General features: G+C 37.6%; 1 protein-coding gene and 1 long non-coding RNA gene across 5 annotated transcripts; one reads left to right on the forward strand and one right to left on the reverse strand.

The window, feature by feature from the left end:
• LOC109205243 (heat shock cognate 70 kDa protein 1-like) lies at positions 2,839-5,838 on the forward strand. Its single transcript, XM_019367924.1, has 2 exons — positions 2,839-3,174; positions 3,926-5,838. The coding sequence occupies exons 1-2, from the start codon at positions 2,961-2,963 to the stop codon at positions 5,656-5,658; spliced, it is 1,947 nt and encodes a 648-aa protein (XP_019223469.1). The 5' UTR covers positions 2,839-2,960; the 3' UTR covers positions 5,659-5,838.
• Positions 9,907-14,763, reverse strand: LOC109205251. Of its 4 annotated transcripts, none has more exons than XR_002064623.1 (3): positions 14,630-14,763; positions 11,385-11,451; positions 9,907-10,156 (listed from the first exon to the last, which is right to left on the reverse strand). It is a non-coding gene; the product is annotated as an uncharacterized LOC109205251 (long non-coding RNA). The 4 variants fall into 4 exon arrangements; XR_002064622.1 differs by having other exon boundaries at positions 9,907-10,159; XR_002064621.1 differs by having other exon boundaries at positions 11,307-11,451.

Here is a 17,473-nt window from a genome sequence, read left to right on the forward strand (position 1 = left end):
TTTCTAGTCTCAATGACTATTCTCTCTTCACAAAATCCTCTTCTAATTCTCTAGTTGTATTGGCAGTCTATGTTGATGATATACTGTTAACTGGTGATGATATTTCTGAGCTAAAATCTTTAAAGATTTTCTTGGACTCTCAATTTAAAATCAAGGATCTAGGTTCGGTGCATTACTTCCTAGGTTTGAAAATTTTCCATCATCCCCAAGGATATTTAATGAATCAGCAAAAATACACCACTCCTCCAAGAATTCAACTGTCATCACTTCTCCCCTGTTTCTACTCCTTTTGATCCTTCTGTTAAGCTTACTTTGGACATGGGAGCTCTTGTTTCTGATCCAAGTGTATACAGAAGACTAATTGGGAAATTGAATTTCCTCCAACACACAAGACCTTACATTTCTTTTTCTGGTCAACACCTAAGCCAGTTTCTTCAGAAACCCCAGGTACCTCATATGGTGGCTGCTCTTCATGTTCTAATATACCTTTTGCATGATCCCGCTCAAGGTATATTACTCTTAAGTTCTGCTGATTTGTCTCTTGTGGAATTTTCTGACTCTGATTGGGGATCTTGTGCCATCTCTCGCAAGTTTGTGGGTGCATTTTACATCTCTCTTGGTGGCAGTCGTGTGTCCTGGAAGAGCAAGAAATAGCCTACCATCTCTTTATCTTTAGCTAAGGCTGAATATAGAAGCTTAAGGAAGCTGGCTGTAGAAGTTGCTTGGTTGGTCCGACTCTTAGGTGATCTTGGTTTGGTCATTTCACATCATGTTCCTATCTATTGCGATAGTCAAGCTGCCCACCACTTAGCCAAAAAACCTGTTTTCCATGAGCGCACCAAACACATCGAAATTAACTGCCATTATGTGCGTGAATGCATCACTACTAGTCTTATTACCTTACATTTTGTCTCTACTTCAGGTCAACTGGCTGATATTATAACTAAAGCATTGCCCAGTCAACTGTATTATGATATTCTTGGCAAGTTTGGTATTTCATCACCCTCAAGCTTTTGGGGGGGGGGGGGGTGTTAGAGCCCAGTCTACACACACAGCTGGCCCAACAGAGTGACCCGACTTTTGTGTTGAATATCAATGTATTATACATTCTTTCATTTTTTCTCATTTTTCCTTGTAAATATAAATACTGCTCAAAGCGAGAAATTAAACAAGAAGACAGATATTTTTCTAATATTCATTTACCTGTTTATCTCTCTTCTCTCTCGACCCTTCTAGGGTTTTCTTCTAATGGATTCACCATAGCTCGTTGAGCTTCAATCTAACATATTCTTGAAATGCATTTTGTATTTACTATGGACGTATGGATTGAATTAATGTCTTGCCTAACGGTAGCATTGGACTCCATTACGGTCTACGGTGGATTTTGGGTCGTGACAGATTAATTCACATAGTTTTATTACTATCTTAGATTCATACTGGAAAATTGAATATTTGTGTGGGAATAGGGGTGTGACAGACAAAAGAAAGAGTATGGTCGGTCCAACAGTGTTAAGTAATACTAGGGGCAGTGGCGAAGCCAGAAATTTACTCAAGGATGTTCAAATTTGAAAGAAGTGAAAAAAATTCTCTGATAAAGAGTGTTCAATATATATTATATACCTCTAAAATCAAATATTTCTTTTACCTATATAGGCAGTGTAATTTTCCGACGAAGGGTGGTTAGTTGACCACCCTTCAAAACATATAGCTTCGCCCCTGCTAGGGGGTACATAGATCGGGTTGCTTCAGATTTTCAATTACTAAACTAAACCAGGTGTCGAGTTTTTAAACCTAAACTAAACCAAACCAATAAAGTCGAGTTTTACAATCTCGATTTTTCTCGAGTTTCCTAGTTTTTTTCGAATTTTCGGGATTTTTTTCCGTAAAATCTTCATAGCACAAAATATGTAGCTTGTGCTCCAAATATTTCTTTAGTCATAGTAGAATACAACTATATAATGTATTTCTAAAAAAAATAACACAATATAAGATGAGTCATAACATTGTGCTAAAATATTCAGTAACCAAGATAATAAAATCGCATAAAGAAAATATTACTAATTAATACGCCATAATAAAAATTAACATAATAAAAAAAACTATTTAGTCATGCTAAAATAAGCAGATCTAATAAGTACCGGTATTAATTACACAACAAAGCACTAAACAAAGATAAACTATGTTATGTATTTTTGTTATACACCAATGCAAAAACTAAAAAATAGATATCCAACATTATTGTCATTCCTAGTGTTGAATTGAATTTTCTTTATTAGCATTAGTATTGATTTAAACTTTGTTTGACTAACTACCTTTATGGGCTATAAAATTTATTGGACCATTCAAGAATGTTAAGTCCAAACTTTAAATAATATGTTAAAAGATAAAATTGAAACAAGTTTAAAAAATATTTATAAATTATATTACGATAAATATTTATATATATAAAATATTTTTAAAAATTGTATAAATGTAATATCGGGTGGTTTAGTTTCGATTTAACTTTTTAGTTAAAACCAAAACAAACTAATTCTGGTCGGAATTTTTTTTCAACACCAAATTACAATTGAATTTTTCTCCGATTTCACTCGAATTATCGGTTTGTTGCGGTTTATCTGTTTTCTTTGGACGCTCCCAAGTAATACCATTGCTATGTCTACACTCTACAGGAATTAGGAAGTTCCAAATATACCCTGATCGGTTAGACTTAGGCAAACAGAACCTTCTAGATCCCATAAAACACGTTCAGGGAAATCCATGATTGGTTATAATTCGGGAAAAAGAACATTCTAGAACCCTTAAACACGGCTACAAAACGCTTAACCCGAAGCCGAATATATATATACCAGCCGTTGTTCCTTCCTACCTTCATATCTCACCATATTACTCTTTCTTCTCAAATCATAATTTAGCTCTCTTTTTTCTCTCACTCTACTCTATATACGTCGCCGATTAAAGCAATGGCCGGAAAAGGTGAAGGACCAGCGATCGGGATTGATCTGGGAACTACGTATTCTTGTGTTGGCGTTTGGCAACATGATCGTGTGGAGATTATCGCTAATGACCAAGGAAACAGGACGACGCCGTCTTATGTTGCGTTCACTGACACTGAACGCCTCATTGGTGACGCTGCTAAGAATCAGGTCGCCATGAATCCCATTAACACCGTTTTCGGTAAGCTTTCAATTTTTCTATCTAATCTCATACTATTTCTTATGCTTATTTCCGTTTTGAATAGTATGGTTGTTGATGAGTGGTAAATTTTGTAAAATGTTGATTTGTTGTGACGTTGAAGTTTGATGAATGACGTGGTGTGATTCGTTTGAATTAGCTGATTTGTATTCATTGTTATTTAGTTGTTAATTAGTCCAGAAGCTCGTAGGAGGATTAAACAATATCTTGATAGACTGTTTAAAACATAAGAAAATTACCTGCACACTTCAAGTCTGAATTTTTACTATAACAATCAATTTGTCTGATGATTTTATTGAGGTGTAGGCAAGTTGACATGATTTTAATTTATTAAATAATTTAAGACTATCTGGTGAATTTGCTGTGGGCATAAGAGAAAAATTAGAGAATCTAAGTCAGTGAATTTCTGGAATTGTTTTAATCGAAAACGATATGATGTCTTAATCCATGCTTTAGCCATTGCTAGACAGTAGTATGATTATTTTAATTAAACACGTGGTAGGAACAAATATCGGTTTCAGATCCTTTATCCTAGTCTTCGACCGGTTTACTCATATTTATTAGTCACATATATGCCAGTATAGTTGACTACTTTTTGTATGGAACTTATGTGTTATCATGTTAATTTGCTATTTGAATAGGTGTTGTGCAAATTTGTTTGGCTTTAACCCATACAGTATTATTTATGATTAAAGTTCAGTTATTTAATGGTCATTGTACTTTACATTGGCAGATGCAAAGCGGCTTATTGGCAGGAGGTTTAGTGATGCATCTGTACAGGGTGACATGAAATTGTGGCCTTTTAAGGTTATCCCTGGACCTGGTGATAAGCCAATGATTGTTGTAAATTACAAGGGTGAAGAGAAACAGTTTGCTGCTGAAGAAATCTCTTCTATGGTGCTGACAAAGATGAAGGAAATTGCTGAGGCATACCTTGGATCAACTGTGAAGAATGCCGTGGTGACTGTGCCTGCCTACTTCAATGACTCGCAACGTCAGGCTACTAAGGATGCTGGGGTTATTTCTGGACTGAATGTCATGCGTATTATTAATGAGCCTACGGCTGCTGCTATTGCATATGGTCTGGACAAGAAAGCTACTAGTGTAGGTGAGAAGAACGTGCTTATCTTCGATCTTGGTGGTGGTACATTTGATGTATCCCTTCTCACTATTGAAGAGGGTATTTTCGAGGTGAAAGCTACAGCAGGAGACACTCACCTTGGAGGTGAGGATTTTGATAACAGATTGGTAAACCACTTTGTCCAGGAATTCAAGAGAAAGCACAAGAAAGATATTAGTGGTAACCCAAGAGCTCTGAGAAGATTGAGGACATCTTGTGAGAGGGCAAAGAGAACTCTCTCTTCCACTGCTCAGACAACAATTGAAATTGATTCCCTGTATGAGGGGGTTGATTTTTATTCTACCATTACTCGTGCCAGATTCGAGGAGTTGAATATGGATCTCTTTAGGAAGTGTATGGAGCCAGTTGAGAAATGTTTGAGGGATGCCAAGATGGATAAGAGCACTGTTCATGATGTTGTTCTTGTAGGTGGATCCACTCGAATTCCCAAGGTGCAGCAGCTGTTGCAGGACTTCTTCAATGGCAAGGAGCTTTGCAAGAGCATCAACCCAGATGAGGCTGTTGCCTACGGTGCTGCTGTGCAAGCCGCCATTCTTAGCGGAGAGGGTAATGAGAAGGTCCAAGACTTGCTGCTTTTGGATGTCACACCTCTGTCTCTTGGGTTAGAAACTGCTGGAGGTGTGATGACTGTCCTGATTCCGAGGAACACCACAATTCCTACCAAGAAAGAGCAAGTATTCTCCACATACTCTGATAACCAACCTGGAGTGTTGATTCAGGTGTTCGAGGGTGAGAGAGCAAGAACAAGAGACAACAACTTATTGGGTAAATTTGAGCTCTCTGGTATTCCTCCTGCTCCTAGGGGTGTGCCTCAGATCACTGTCTGCTTCGATATTGATGCAAATGGTATCTTGAACGTCTCTGCAGAGGACAAGACCACTGGACAGAAAAATAAGATTACAATTACCAATGACAAGGGTAGGTTGTCAAAGGAAGAAATTGAGAAGATGGTGCAGGAAGCTGAGAAGTACAAGGCGGAAGACGAGGATCACAAGAAGAAGGTGGAGGCCAAGAATGCATTGGAGAACTATGCCTACAACATGAGGAATACAGTGAAGGATGAGAAAATTGGTTCTAAGCTTAGCACAGATGACAAGAAGAAGATTGAGGATGCCATTGATCAGGCAATTTCATGGCTTGACAACAACCAGCTTGCAGAAGCTGATGAGTTTGAGGACAAGATGAAGGAGCTTGAGGGCATTTGTAATCCCATCATTGCCAAGATGTACCAGGGTGCTGGTGGTGATGCTGGTGCAGCTATGGATGAAGATGCTCCACCAGCTGGTGCTAGCAGTGCAGGACCTAAGATTGAGGAAGTGGACTAAGTGGTTGATAGATAGTACTAGTAGTTTTTCTTTTTCATTGGTATAGTTTAATAGAGTACTTTGAACTGGCTTTCATTATCATCTAGAGTTTTGTGAATTTCAAACTGGTGGTTTTTCATTATCGCTGGAATTCTTAAATATTTGCATCGATTTTAAGTTAGCAATTCTCTTTTGGATGTCTATTCGAGTTTAAATTTTAAATCCTTAGTTGAATGGACAGGTTACAAAATTAACTTTTGATTGGTGGTAAGGATTGCCTCCAGAACTAGCAAACACGAGTCTATAGATTCAGGAGGCAAGGTCACTTCTTTTTCAAAGTTTTGGATAAAAAGATGTTTTCTATCAAACAAAAGCAACTTCCAAGCTTAAAGGAATTTAGGCCAAATATTTGTTCACCGAGTGTGAGAAAGTGAGCCGACTGAGTCTGTAGCTGCCCTGCCTTTCTGATAGTAATGATGTTGGCTAGTGGACACTATCTAGTAAACATAATTTAACAAGTTAATAATGCCTAATAAAAATGAGTTTTATGGGAGAGGGTCGTTGAAGCGAGGGTGAGGATGACAGTGTCTGTATCCGACAACCAGTTTGGGTTCATGCCGGGTCGTTCTACCACAGAAGCTATACACCTTGTTAGGAGGTTGGTGGAACTGTACAGAGAGAGAAAGAAGGATCTGCATATGGTATTTATTGACCTAGAGAAAGCGTATGACAAGGTTCCTAGAGAAGTTCTCTGGAGATGCTTGGTGACAAAAGGTGTGTCGGTCCCCTATATTATGGCGATAAGGGACATGTATGATGGGGCTAAGACTTGGGTTAGGACAGTAGGAGGCGACTCTGAGCATTTTCCAGTTGAAATGGGGTTACACCAAGGCTCTGCGCTCAGTCAGTTCTTATTCGCCCCGGTAATGGATGCATTAACAAACCATATTCAAGGGGAGGTGCCATGGTGCATGCTATTTGCCGATGACATAGTTTTGATTGATGAGTCACGAGCCGGTGTTAACGAGAGACTAGAAGTTTGGAGACAAACTCTTGAGTCTAAAGGTTTCAAGCTGAGCAGAACGAAGACAGAATACCTGGAGTGTAAGTTCAGCACTGAGCCGGGGGAAGTGGGCGTGGATGTGAGGCTTGAATCACAGGTTATCACAAGCAGAGGCAGCTTCAAGTACCTTGGGTCGGTTATCCATGGCGGAGGGGAGATCGAGGAAGATGTCGCACACCATATTGGGGTAGGATGGATGAAGTGGAGGTTAGCATCCGGAGTTTTGTGTGACAAGAGAGTGCCAACGATACTCAAAGGTAAGTTCTATAAAGCGGTGGTTAGACCGGCCATGTTATATGGGGCTGAGTGTTGGCCTGTCAAAAACTCACATATCCAAAAGATGAAAGTAGCAGAAATGAGGATGTTGAGGTGGATGTGGGGGCACACTAGGTCGGACAAGATTAGAAATGATGACATTCGGGAGAAGGTGCACGTGGCTGCCATTGATAACAAGATGCGAGAAGCGAGGCTCAGATGGTTCGGACATGTACAGAGGAGAAGCCCAGATGCTCCAGTAAGGAGGTGTGAGCGACTGGTTGTGGAGGGCACGAGAAGAGGTAGAGGGCGGCCTAAGAAGTATTGGGGAGAAGTGATCAGGCAGGATATGGCGAGGCTTCAGATTTCCAAGGACACGACACTTGATAGGGAGTTGTGGAGGTCGAGTATTACGGTGGTAGGCTAGGAGGTAGTTGCGTCTAGCGTTACCTTGTACTGTTGTGAGCCTAGTCTAGTAGGGTTTTTGTCTGAAATAGCTAGGGGCATTGCCGTGTCGTACTACTTTCTCTTTTCGGCGCAGGACTTATCCATTAGCCATCATTGTGTTTCGCATTTTTCCTTCTGCATTTTATTTTCCTATTTTTCCTATGATTTCTGTGGTGAAACTAATATTCTCTCCTTTTTGTTTTTCTTATTATCTTGAGCCGAGGGTCTTCCGGAAACATCCTCTCTACTCCTTCGGGGTAGGGGTAAGGTCTGCGCATATACTACCCTCCCCAGACCCCACTTGTGGGATTCTACTGGGTTGTTGTTGTTGTTGTTGTTGTTGTTGTGTTCCCGTTCACATTTTTCCCCATCAACTGCATGATATGTTATTGGGTTTGAATAATCGACTCAACTACTAATCAAGCGCCATTAATTTGTAAACTTATAGTTTTACCACCTGTTGTTCATGTGTTATTTTCAAGTGATCTACTATATATTTTGGGCTTTCGGGTGTGTTTGGTAGGAAGGAAAATATTTTCCGGAAAATGTTTTTCAATTTTTCCATGTTTAGTTGGCTTAAATGTTTTGGAAAACATATTCCTTATGAACTCATTTTCCTCCGATTGGAGGAAAATATTTTTCTTATCAAGAGAATAGAAAATATTTTTTCCAAAATTCCTTCTCAACCTTCCCACCATATTCCCCACCCTCACCAACCCACACCCCCACACCCACCCACCCCAACCCCACCTCACGCCCTACACCCACCCCACCCCCTCTCTCCAAAAAGGGTTTTTTTTTTTTTTTCAAATTTCAGTTTTTTTTCGTCACCACCCACCCTGCTACCCACCCCTCCCCCGCAAATTTATATTTTTTTACTTTTTTTTTAATTTTAAATTTCTGTTTTTTTTTGTTCTGCACCACCCACTCTCACTCTGCCAAATCCCACTTCCATTCCCCCCCTCCCCCGTCAAGTTTTTTTTTACTTTTTTTTTGTAATTTTAATTTTTTGTTTTTAAATTTTTCTGCACACCAGGTCCTGTCCCTCAGCCCCCCCCCAGGAAAAAATATTTTTTTATATATTTTCTGTTTTAGTTTGTTCATCTTTCGGTTTACAAATTCAAAATTTTACATGTTCCAAAGTTATGAGTTCGGAAGTGTTATGAGTTCGAAATTTTACTCCAAAGGTATGTGTTCATTGTTGAATTAGAGGATGGAAGTATTACTGAGATTAAATCACGAGACGTTACATTTCTGGAAAATAATTTTTCAAAGAAGTGCGACGTAAAGAATGGAGAGCCTCTTTATGAAATGTTGAACTCAGGTGGTCAGCAAGTGTCTTCTGAAATAGTTGATAATCAAATTGATCAAGATCTTATTTTTGATCTGAGTGGGAGTGGAAACTCTCAATTCCCAAAATCCTTCTGACGAACCTGAATTTCAACTATGAAATATTATCAGGAAAAATATACCCAAACGTACTTATGCGATTAAAGATTACGCTTTCTTGGTATATCCCACAGAAATGGATGAGCCAAAGTATGTGACTAAGGCTTTATCGAGCCCTGAAAAAGATGAGTGGATGAAAACAATTGAAAGAAGAATTAGAATCCATGAAAACCAACATAGTATGGGATCTAGTTGACCTTCCGTATGGGATAGAGCCATTGGGAACAAATGGGTTCTCAAAGTTAAACGCAAAACGGATGGGTCAATAGAAAGATACAAGACACGATTAGTGGAAAAAGGCTTTACTTAAGAAGCTGGAATATATTATGAGGAAACATTTTCACCAGTTGTGAAATTTACCTCAATTCGCTTACTTTTGGCTATAGTTGCACGTTTGGATTTGGAATTACATCAAATGGATTGAAGACAGTTTTTCTCAATGGAGAACTAAACTAATAAATCGACATGGAACAACCTGTCGGCTTCATCGTTAAAGGCCAAGAAAATAAAATATTTTCTCTATGGAGAACTAAACGAATAAAATATTTTTTTAATATTATTTCAGTTTTAGTTTTTTCATCTTTCGGTTTACAGATTCGAAATTTTACAAGTTCCAAAATTATGAGTTCGGAGGTTTATGTGTTTGGAAGTTTACGGGTTTAGAAATTATAAAGTTTACTTGTTCGAAAGTTTGCGGTTTCGAAAGTTTAACGGTTCGGAAGTTTGTGAAATTTGTGAGTTCAGAAGGTTGTTGGTTCGAAAGTTAATGGCTTCATGTTTATTGTATCTAAATTGTTTATGAATATTCATGAGAAGTTATTTTCCTTAATTTGCGTACCAAACACCGAATAATGAATAAGATTACTACATGTTTTCCAAAAATTTTCATTATACCAAACACACCCTTCGTCTGGGACGAATTTCATAAAAGAGAAAAAAAAATCCGAACAACAGTTACTTTTCTTAAGAAGCTAAATACCAGGATTGCAATAATATTAAGCATTGACAGTTCTTCCAAATGCAGGCATCCATCTTAAACTCTCTCCAGCACCAAATAAAAGACATAACACTACCGCAGAAAGCTCTTCAACTGTAATATTATAGTAATTTATTTACAAGGAAAAAAATGTGAACTTCACATCAAAGTTTACAGTTGAACCATTGCCTGACTTTGTAAAGGTTTCAGCTTCTATTTGTATCGGTTTCTTTCTTCCATCGTTCCTGAAAAAACAGTCTGGGAGTTCTTGTTAACATTGTCAGAAGTACATTATTAAATCTTAACTCATATTCACCTCCTCCGCCGCCCTGCTACAAATCGAAAAGTCATGGATAAAATCCAAATACAGCAATACATGGTAAAAACTTTTATATCTCGGCATCTGATTGGAAAAGATGGCACAACAGTTTGGTGGTTTTCTATCTATGGAAGGAAAGAGCAACATATTTATCATAATTGGGTTTTTCTTCTTTTAGAAGAAAATTATAAATTTTTCATACTTGACTAGTCTTTTCTCTTGAAGGAAAATGTTTGGACTTCTATAAATTGAGGATTCTTCATTCTTATTCAGTAGCATCCACAATATAGACATATGGGGTTTGAGAGTCTTGTTTAGGTGGGAGGGCTTTTCGAGACAAGTGTTAGTGTGACACTTGTGTTTGTCTCTTTGTGAGGTTGTTCTCTCGATATTTTGTGCTCTCTTTTATATAGTGGATTGTTCATCTACGCCGCAGACATAGGTCAATTGATTGAACCACGTTAAATGTTTGTGTCTTGCTTCCGCGTGACACCTGATTTTTTCGGTCTTAACAAATGGTATAAGAGCGAGATTCATCTTAGCAGGTTTAGTTCTAGCCTCAACGTATTTGATGATAATCATGATTTTTGTTTGAGAAATTTGACCTGAGTGTTACTCATGTTAAGACAAACTTTGTGGTGCAGATTTGGAGATCCGACCTGTTTAAGGTTATATGATGAAGGTGTATCAAGTTTGTTTTGTCTGAAAATTTAGGCCAAGGGGTAGAATTGCTAGGTGTTGTCCTGATTTTCTTAAGCAACATAGTTACCATAGTTGGATTTTCCTTCTTTTAGAAGAAAATTATAAATCTCTTATATTTGGCTAATCCCGTTTCTTGGAGGAAAATGTTTGGACTTCTATAAATTGAGGATCATTCCTTCTTATTCACTAGCATCCACAATGTAGTCATATGGGGTTTGAGAGTTTTGATTAGGGGAGGACTTTTTGGGACTGGTATTAGTGCGACACTTGTGCTTGCCTCTTTGTGAAATTGTTCTCTCGATATTTTGTACTCTTTTTTATATAGTGGATTGCTCATCTCTACCGTAGACGTAGGTCAATCGACCGAACCGTGTTAAATAGTTGTCTCTTTTGATATATTTCTCTTCTATTTGATTTATTGTTGTTCAAGTATTGCTTCACTAGCTTCCGTATGATACCTGATTATTTCGATCCTAACAACACAAAGGCGTAATACCGCAGCTAATGTTATACACAAGTAACTTGATGCAAACTACCTCCTTCCCCCGTTAAGCCTCTGAAGTGATAATTAATGCTACCCCAAGGCTTTCTGTTTTTGTCACTCTGCAGAAAAGGTGTATCACTGTTAATGTCAGGAACTATATGCTATTCGTAGCAATCAAATGAATAAAACCATATCCCTTTCTAAATAACAATGAAGAACAGAAAGTAAATAGGGTTTGCTCATATACTCATGCTAAGAGCCAAATAATCGTTAAATTAAAACACCAGAATAAGTGCCTGAGCCTCCATGCATGCACTTAAACTAAGTTGATCCGACACATCAAAATAGGTGCCGCACCCATGTCTACATGATATTAGTATGGGTGTGGGTGTGAGATCCATACAAGATCTGGTCAAACAATTTTGGGTACTTACTACAACAGACGGAAAAATTCGAGACGAGATACAATTTGATTCTCAAAATCAGAACCAAAACTAGGGTAAATTTGAAGAAAATAACATACTTTATCTAGGAAATCAATCTTTTACTTAACTACAACTTGATAATAAAAAAAGAAATCCATGCTTTACAAGCTATACGTAAGCATTCCACAAAATTTATCATAATTTAGAGATATTTATATTTTTATTGTTTTGAATTATTTTTACCCACACCTGTATCCGTACTAGGATCCATATCCCGAAATCTTAGAATTTACATCTCGAAGGGTCCGACCTCTAGATTCGCACCCGTGTCAAACACCCGCACCCGTGTCCGAGCAACTTAGCACTTAAAAGTGATTTTTGCCTGCCACGTTTATCATCCTTGTTATGATTCAGTGTCAAACAATTAAGAAATGTGTTCTTTTCCGAAGTTCTTTGGGTTTATGTATAAGGTACCAGCTTTGCGGCCCATCAAACTATCAAGTATAAAAGAAAGGGAAAATTACCAGCTATGTTAATTTATAAGTAGCTCATTACAAAAATTGGCCAATTGATAAAATATTACTAATATTAGCCAAATTAGCCAATTAGCTATTTGTAGCAAAAAAATATCAAATTTTTGCTTTGTTTTGAGTGGGTGTTATTAGAATAGATTGGGCACAACTTAAGGAGCTTGAATCTCATTTTTGGGATGATTTGCTGAAGTTTTGAGGTGGTTTGAATTGAAAATTCGAAGTAAAAACTGAACATGGAAAAAAATGATATGTGTATCATTTGTGTATCACATATGTATCATATTTGTATCAATTGTGTATCACGTGTATATCCATGTATACCTGTGTGTGAGATACATGCGTGATACATGTTTGATACATGTGTCGCAGAAGACTTTTTTGAACTCGATTTAATCAAGAATTTTGATACAAAACTAGTCCAAATCAACTCCAATCTTCCTCAAATTTTGTATATTGACTTATCTATATATTTTCAATGGATTTCAACTATACCCATTGAAAAAGTTCCTGTTTTGTTTAGATTTTTGGAATATTGTATAGATTTTTATATTTCATCACCTTATTTGCTACCCCGTCCATGAAATTTCCTTTCCGTCTTGTATCTAATGTTGCTAATCACGCTTAAAAATATAGATGGTGATTTTTGCATGTGATTCTTTGATAGAAAGAACCCTATTATTTGGGTTTTCAATTTTTGTTGGCTAGTTTTGGTAAGTCTATGACTAATGGCTAGAGGTTGGTAAGTTGAGATTTATATGGGACATTTATGTAAGTTTCCCTAAAAGGAAAAGATTAGCCTTGGTATAGCAATAAATCAAATCTGCAGTGAGGCTTGTACGAGAAGTAAATGCAAGCAACTCGCTGAGTAGCCATACAACGTTACAATCTTCAGGGAAAATATAAACTCTATACTAGAGCTTCAACGAAATCTTTCCAAAACATGATGTTAGAAATTTGATTTATTGAATTTTGTTTATTGACCTTGGTGGAAATATTCTCTCCTATAGTTATTGGTACATCGATGAAAGGTTTATGTCTTTGAAATGGTGCGCCCCCTTCCCCGGCCCCTCCTCTTGTCCAGCACTTCAGAGTCAATCTGGTTTATTATTGAGTCAAGAGGATCAAATTATCAAAAGGACATTCAAGGAGCATAGAATTTGATGATACTAAGTTAGATTTTACTCTTTTGTTTGAAAGTAAAATCCCAAATTTCAACCGATTAAAACTGGATGGTACTGCTATCGCACTTGGTTCCTAACAAGTCGTATTACCCTTGCAGATACTATGTTAACATTAGCTACTCGCAAACCCTATCAGCACTGAATACCCACAATTCAGCTCTACTCAGTCCTCTTATAAGCCACTAAATGTACCTTCTCCCAAATTTTTCAATCCTAAACTTGCCCCTCCCTCACTGAAATAACAAGGAAAACTTGATTCCTATTGTTCTTTTTGAAGTAGCTTGAGGTACTAGAAGAAACCATACTTTTTTCAAAAGCATTACCTGTAATGTGACAATAGACGACACTTCCAACTAAGCACTGCATCAATGTGTACAATCAGGCATGTCTTATATACCAACACACTGAAGTATTTATTATTGGGGAAAAATGTCTGTTCCCCTAAACCCCTTTCTCTGAGTCTAAGCTTCTCATCTCCCTTCTTCTATCTGTGTGTCTTCTCCTATATCCATAGTTGTCTATATTTAGTATTTCCATTGTTATCCTACAATTTGAGTTAGGCTATTAGTAATTGTAATAGAGTTTCAGTTATTATCAATGTACATTGAGATTGTAGTATTCGTTACAGAAACAAGTCTTATCATACAAAAAGATTTGGTTAAGAGTCTTCGAAAAAACTTATCATTATTATCAATATGGAATATAAAGTTCTCTAATAACCTAACTTTAACTCAATAGACCTTATGGATAGAAGCATTTTATCTCACCAGGTACCTTAACTCAATCCTGTACGATTCTTAAATTTGAGATGATATAGAATCAGTTGTTTGGAATATGATGACATTGAATTTTACATAGAATCAGTTGTTTGGAATATGATGACATTGAATTTTACAACTTTCACCCAAAGTGCTCAAAACTAACAAGAACCAGAGCGCTATAAAACTACGACGGGAGGTTGTCTTAGAAATAAGTTCTTTTGATTATCAATTGTTTGTTTCCTAATTCTCTGTTTCCCTTGTCTTAGAGAAATATTCACAACTGATAACTAAGACTGAAAAGCTAGATTATACATCTCACAACTTAGAAGCCATTAGCATAGAAGCAAATAAAAATGCACAGTAACTTGTAAAAATTAGTGCAAAGAAGGAAACGTACAACTGCAATTCGCGGGAGAAAGAGATTCCGACTGAGTTCTCCCCGGAGGAGAAGGTTCGCGAACTTGGTCGAAGAAAGTCGAGAAACTCTTGCGTACTTTCAAATTGGGCCTAAACGGGCCAAATTGGAGTACGGATTTGGAGTCCACTTTAAGGATTTGTGCTTATGTTTGAAACCCATATAGGACCTAGAGCCCGTTTGGATGGGCTTATTTTAAGTAGCTTTTAAGCTAAAATAGTTTTTAAGCCATAAGTTAGGATTTTTAGCTTTTGGCTATTGGCTTGTTTTTGTCATTTTAGCTTAAAAATAAGTACTCAAAAGAACTTTTTTTTTTTACTTTATCCAAACACTACAAAATGGCTTAAAAGCACTTAAAATAAGCCAATCCAAACGGGCTCCTAATCTTTTTCTTTTTGAAAAACTGGAATAATTTATTCATTAATACTACGAAACAGACATAGGATCCATGGGATCGTTATATATAACTGAGATGCCTTCCATGACATTCAGATTTCCTAGTTTAGCAAGCTTCTTACGGATACTTTCAATGACTAACTTATTAATAGAAGGGAAACCCTCCTTGTCCGCCAGCATCCTGGACTCAACAATGGTGGGGGGACTACAAAACACATTAAGTTATCTGGATTGGGTTGCCTAGTTCCTTCCTGTGCCAGCAGGTGAGCTACTACTTCGTTCCTTGTCGAAAGTTATGCCGGAGCACCAGCTCCCTCCCCTTCTTAGACATCAACCACCTACAAATGTGAAGGATATAGTTGTAAGTGGTGTGACCATCTTCCAAAAGTTTAATTACATGTGCCAGGTCAGTTTCTATTTCTAATGGCAAAATGTTATGTTGTAGTGCCAATTCCAAGCCCTTTCTTAATGCAAGATTTCTACATGTGTATGATGGGTTTATAGTACCTTAGCTTTATGTTTTGATGATCTAACAAACTTACTGTCAAAGAACCAGATAAGGAACCTGATACACTTGGTACATAACTCAACCAACGGATTCAAGCTTATGTGGGTTGCTATGACTTCAGCAGATAAAGAATCAACACAGGGACCTGATCCCCTTGGGTTCTCCTAACAGCAGTACGAAGTCAACTCTATACAGCTGAAAAGTGACTGCCTGCACTGAACACGCAAACAATGCAGCACAGTACAGCAGTCACTTCTCATTTGGAAGGACCTTGTACCAACCAAGTGACTACATCATTCAAGTGATGTCATCCAAGTTGTATTAACAAAAAACATTACAGCAAAACATCTCTTGAACACTTGAGAATTCATTCAAGCATTCTAAGCATCTCACAATCAAGCATTCAATTCTCAAGTGCATCAAGAACAAAGTACAACACTACTACGGACCAGTCCCTATAACGAGTCTCTTGTATGTCCTTAGTTAAGTTGTAACTTTGTAATTGTTCTTCATTGTAAATCCTACTTTGCTTATCTAGAAGCTTTGACTAGGAACCCTTTGTAAATCATAAACCTTTAATGTTTGTGTCGTGACTAGAGTTAGTCATGAGTTGAAGTCTTTGTATTAGGTGTATTGCAAAGTGGCTTGTAATAGGAGTATTACAAGTTAGTAAGGGATTAAGAATCTAATTCCTAGGTTGCATAGGTTGTAATCTAAAGATTGCTCATAGTGAAGTTGAAATCCTACCAGTGTAGGTCGTGGTTTTTGATCTCCTTGAGAAGGGATTTTTCAACGTAAAAGTTCCCTATTCCATTTACTTATTGTTGTATTACCCTTATCTGTGGAAACCTATATCGAACCTGGTCTCTATATAGTTTGGTGGACTCATATATTCTATGAATTGGTATCATAGCGGGTTTTCTCTATCAGGTTAACACCTAGAAAGGATCCTCATGGCTGCTCCACTAAACTTTGAAGAGGGCCGGTCTACCTATAGACCACCCAGATTCAATGGCAAATATTATGGGTGGTGGAAGACAAGGATGCATGACTTTATCATGGCTGAAGATTCCGAGCTGTGGGATGTTATATGTGATGGTCCTTATGTCCCTACAAAAAAGGTCGGAGATCCTGTTGTGACAGTGCCTAAGACGAGGAAAGAATACAACGATGCTGACAGGAAGGCTGGGGAGAAAAATTTTCGTGCCAAGAAATTTTGGTGTGCGGTATAGGTCCTGATGAATGTCGATGCCCCCTTTTTCTAAAGGCGAAATCGGGTTTACGACATTTGGGCGGACAACTCTATTCCTTTTCGAAATTTGGGTTTTTGAGATTTAGAAGAGTCGCCACCTAATGATTGAGTGCATTAGGACACCAAGGAATAAAAAAAGAAAGAACCAGAGAACGGGTAAGGGCTTGAAATTATCCCAGGGGGAAGGTGTTTGGCACCCCCCAAGATCCACTAGTGTGGTTCCCGGCCATGCTACAATTTGTGACTTTAAAGCGAATAAACATACAAGATGACTTCACATAACGATTACAAGTAGGATTATATAAAGGTTAAATAAGCATGCTGAAGTTAGGGAATAGATGGTTTCATGCTTGTTTAAAAGAATGTATAAATGCAGAAAAATGAGGGTCAAGTAACGAATGCAAATAATCAGACAAAGAAGTAAAATGGGCGGAAGTTTAAAAAATGAAAACAGTGCTGGAAATTCCAAAGAGGTTTGAATTAAAGTGAAATACAAAGTTTAAAGAACTGGAAAACTGACGTAAGCACATATGGAGGGAGGGGGATCCTAGGTTTATAAATAACATGGATCATCCACGCAACACCCGGTAACCAATTATACGCGTGGTGTTATCACGTGATCATCATCTCCATGTCTACCCTTTCCCACCCCGTTTAAGGTATTAAAGCG

Source organism: Nicotiana attenuata, chromosome 2 (genome assembly GCF_001879085.1).
Source record: "Nicotiana attenuata strain UT chromosome 2, NIATTr2, whole genome shotgun sequence".
Taxonomy (NCBI): domain Eukaryota; kingdom Viridiplantae; phylum Streptophyta; class Magnoliopsida; order Solanales; family Solanaceae; genus Nicotiana; species Nicotiana attenuata.